Raw genomic sequence first — 3,701 nt, 5'->3', positions numbered from 1 at the left:
AACCAACAGTCCCTGTAGTTACACTAGGAATTTATAAGTATTTGTATGTTAGCTTATAATCCTTGTGGACAAAAGTCTTTATGCATGACAGATCATATATACTGAATGTCTGAGTTGTCTCTTTGAATACTGCATATGTGAACCTTAGTGAGTGTACATGTATTTGGTATGTGTATGCATAGCCCGTGTGTGCGCGCATCATGGTGAATAATTAATGAGGGTGAATATGTATGTGTATACAAAAGTAAGTGTAAGTTACTTGTCTGCATTTAGTTTCAAAGGTGCATGTATGGTATGTGTGTTCAGCATGTGCACAAGTCTGTAAGTGGGCAGATATAAACAAATGTTCATGAACATGTATGGGCAGGTGGTATGTACATGCACATGCCTGTGTGCACTTCTGAATTTACAGTATGTGTAAACATAACTCTTTAGACATGCTTTCCATATCATTGGAGAATTGATATGAGAGGGTGGCATAGACCTGTGTGTATGCACATATGCTACTGTGTGCATATGTGCGTTGGCATGAAAATACAAACATAAGCCTCTGAATATACGTATCTGTATTTGTGAACGTGGGTTTCTATGTGTTTGCTTGTAACAAAATGTTAGATAAACATGGATGTGTAAGTACATATACATGTATATTCATGCACTGACTCTAATAGAGGGAGCACAGGTTGTAAATACACCTGCTCTTCTGTGTGACCTGATGGTGAGGGGAGCACATATACATTTTACTTCTGCACATATGCTGCAGGAAAATATATATACATATATGGAGAGATATACCTTGAACATCCAGTATGGATGTGTGAGCATCTATAGATATATGCATCTCTGTATGCTCCAGTCATATCAGTGGTCATATTTGCACGTGAGTATGCCAGGCATTAATACGTATGCATCCATAGACACATGCCATGCCTATATATTATGGTGTGCATGTATAATGCATAGATGCATGTTTTGGACTGATAGAGGCATGGTTCATTTGCATGTGTACATGTCCTACATATGTCTGTACGCAGTGTGGATGTATGCACCGCATCTGTACTGCACATTACAGAGAAGAGCGTAGATGTAAATGAACACATGCATGGAGATGTCTGAGTGTGGTTGAATGTGCAGTGTGTGTATAGATGCATGCAGGGCTATGCCAGGCTGTTTGCGTGGACGCATTGGCATGTGTGCACATCAGTGCCTAGGTTCAATTCATCTTCACTCACTGGACACCATTGTTTCCCAGCTTTAATGGTGTTTAATTTCTCCTAATCCAGTTTCGTGTAGTGACAGATCAGCTGCATGTGGGCTGAGAGGTGAGCTCCGTCTGCAGAAAGCTTGCTCCAGATTTCATGCATGAGCACCCATCCTCCCACTAAAATGCAATAGCCTAGGCAATAACACTGCCAGGCATCAGGAAAGCAAGTGAGGGGAAAGACCCCCCTCACACGCCAAAACAAGCCAGACACAGGCTTCCCCCTGCTCTTGTCCCTGAACCCAGGAAATGAGATCTTACCTTTGCGCAAAGCAGGCAAGACAAAGAGCTGCTATAGCAGAGACAATTCCACTCAATCTGTCTGCCTGGAATCTCCACATTTCCACAAACGCGATGGAAGAAAAAAAATTGGGAGGGGAGGGGAGGGGAGGATGGATCTTCTGAAATTCCCCTCCAAAAAAAAACGGAAAAAGAAAAAGAAAAGCCAAAAAATAAAATGAATAATTTCCTTAAAAGACCCACATGAATGAATAATAATTAAAAAAAATATATAGATATATATATGGGGGGAAAATAAATAAATATTGGGGGAAAATATCCCCCCCCCCCTTCAGTGCCAGTCAAAGAATCTGCCTCTTCTTCCTTTCAGCATCCTCTCAACAAGAGACATCCTGTGGCAATGGAGAAAATCCCAAGAGAGAGAAAAATAAAGAGCTCCCAAAATGGACTAAGCAAAGTGTGGAATCAAATCTCACAGGTTAAAAAAAGAAAAAGGAAAAAAAAAAACCCTTCGCCCCTGAACTCTCTCCACTTGGATTATTTTCCTCCCTGCTATTTTGCCATCCAGTTCTGCAGATGTTGCATGGCTCCTGCCATCCACCTTCAGAAGAAGAGGAGGAGGGGAAAGGGGGGGGAAGGGGGGGTGGGAGGCACGAGGGAGGGGGAGACTTATCTAGTAATGCAATTTTATTCTGGATTTTACCTAGCCTTTGCTGCTCTTATTCCCCCTCCCCTTTTTTTCTTTTCCAAGGAAGATTTTCCAGCCTTAAGGTGCTATTTTGGTTTTATTTTATTTCATTGCATCCTGATTCTGATGACTTGGATGGATCTTTTGAAAGGATTAAAAAAATGAAAGAATGGGAAAACAAAACGTCAAAATAATAATACAATTCTGTATGCAGAAAAAACTGCTTTCAAAAAGAGAACTGCATGTCTCCTTAATGCTGTTGCTGCAGCTCCTGTAGAGTTTTTCTGCTCATTGCAAAGTCACAAGAGAAGGGGAGGAGAGAGGGAGTTCATAGATTGGGGAGGAAAAAATCTACGGGCAAACTGGTATCATGACGTTATGGCTGACAACATTAACCCCTGCTGGCTTGGAAAGGGTTCTTTTGGGGAGGTGGGAGGGATGGTGGTGTTTTTGCAGGGAGTGGATGGATCAGAATGGGAGTGCTTTGCCTACTGGAACGGATCGATCACTGCCTTAGACATTTGAAATAGGCAGGTAAACTCACAGAGAAAGCACAAAAGAGCAAACAAAATACACGCGTCTCTCTGTAAGCCAAGGGCTAATGAGGATGATGGTATTTCTACAAAGTCTTCAAGGAGAATTCTTGATGGCTTTTGGAAAATGACAGGGAGAATCCAGGAGTTCCCTCAGGAGGGAGAGACAGCAACACAGAAAGAGGTTATTTTTTGCTTTCTAGAATGTGACAGAAGCTCAGATTCTGACCCAAAAGACTGTGAATTTGGGGGTTTTAAATATTGTAATGCTGCCAGTTGTTGGCTATTTATGCAGTGGATTTACCCACTCAATGAGTACTGACACCACAGTCTTCTTATCAGCTATAGCTCTGTGTATAACAAATTTAAGTAAAACCCAAGCCCCATCTCTCTGGGTAAAGCATAGAGCAATCAGCTTCCAGGGAAGTATTTCTCTGGGAAAGGGGAAGAATGAGGGCAGAACCTTGAATCCATGCTTGGGTGGCTTATCTGTTTAACACAAAAACAGCCCTCTAGGGGAAGTCTCAGAAACATCTCTAAAATGAAGTCTCAGAAACATCTCTAAAATGAAATGAGCTATCTGAAACATTTCAGAAAATTTTGGAGTTTCGGACCCGGCCTTGCAGGGAAACAGCTGTACACTGCTGCCCTGCCGCATGACTCAGCTCCACAGGGAGCAGAGATTTGCGCCAGGGGTCTCCTTGCTGTTGCTACCTGCCCTGCACTGCCCTAGTGATGTGGGTCTGCCAGGGCAACATGGGGCAGGCAGCAACGGTGAGGAGACCCTTGGCACAGATCTCTCCTCCCTGCGGAGCCGAGTCACGCGGCAGGGAGCAGCAAGCTTGCTCACGGCTCTCCGCTTCTTCCCTACCCCGCAATCCGGCATGACAGAGATCAGAGATCTGCGTGGGGGTCTCCTCGCCTGCATGGAGGGCAGCAGCCCTCCCCCAGACAAGCCACCCATGGCCCCATCTTGCTC

At 43.8% G+C, this 3,701-nt stretch overlaps 1 protein-coding gene across 2 annotated transcripts in view; it reads right to left on the bottom strand.

Annotated features, from left to right (window-relative positions):
• Positions 1-1,602, bottom strand: part of LOC102382075 (gamma-aminobutyric acid receptor subunit beta-4) — a 124,153-nt gene extending 122,551 nt beyond the window's left edge. For both annotated transcript variants that reach the window (XM_006027533.1, XM_006027534.1), the window contains exon 1: positions 1,523-1,602. In XM_006027533.1, coding sequence (XP_006027595.1) covers positions 1,523-1,602 — 80 coding nt within the window. The remainder of the gene's footprint in view (positions 1-1,522) is intronic.
• Between the last annotated feature and the right edge of the window lie 2,099 nt (positions 1,603-3,701).

The sequence above is a fragment of the Alligator sinensis genome, unplaced genomic scaffold, assembly GCF_000455745.1.
Source record: "Alligator sinensis unplaced genomic scaffold, ASM45574v1 scaffold879_1, whole genome shotgun sequence".
In the NCBI taxonomy this organism is placed as follows: Eukaryota; Metazoa; Chordata; order Crocodylia; family Alligatoridae; genus Alligator; species Alligator sinensis.
Note: the sequence above shows the minus strand (reverse complement) of the source record. Positions and strands in the feature narration are given on the sequence as shown.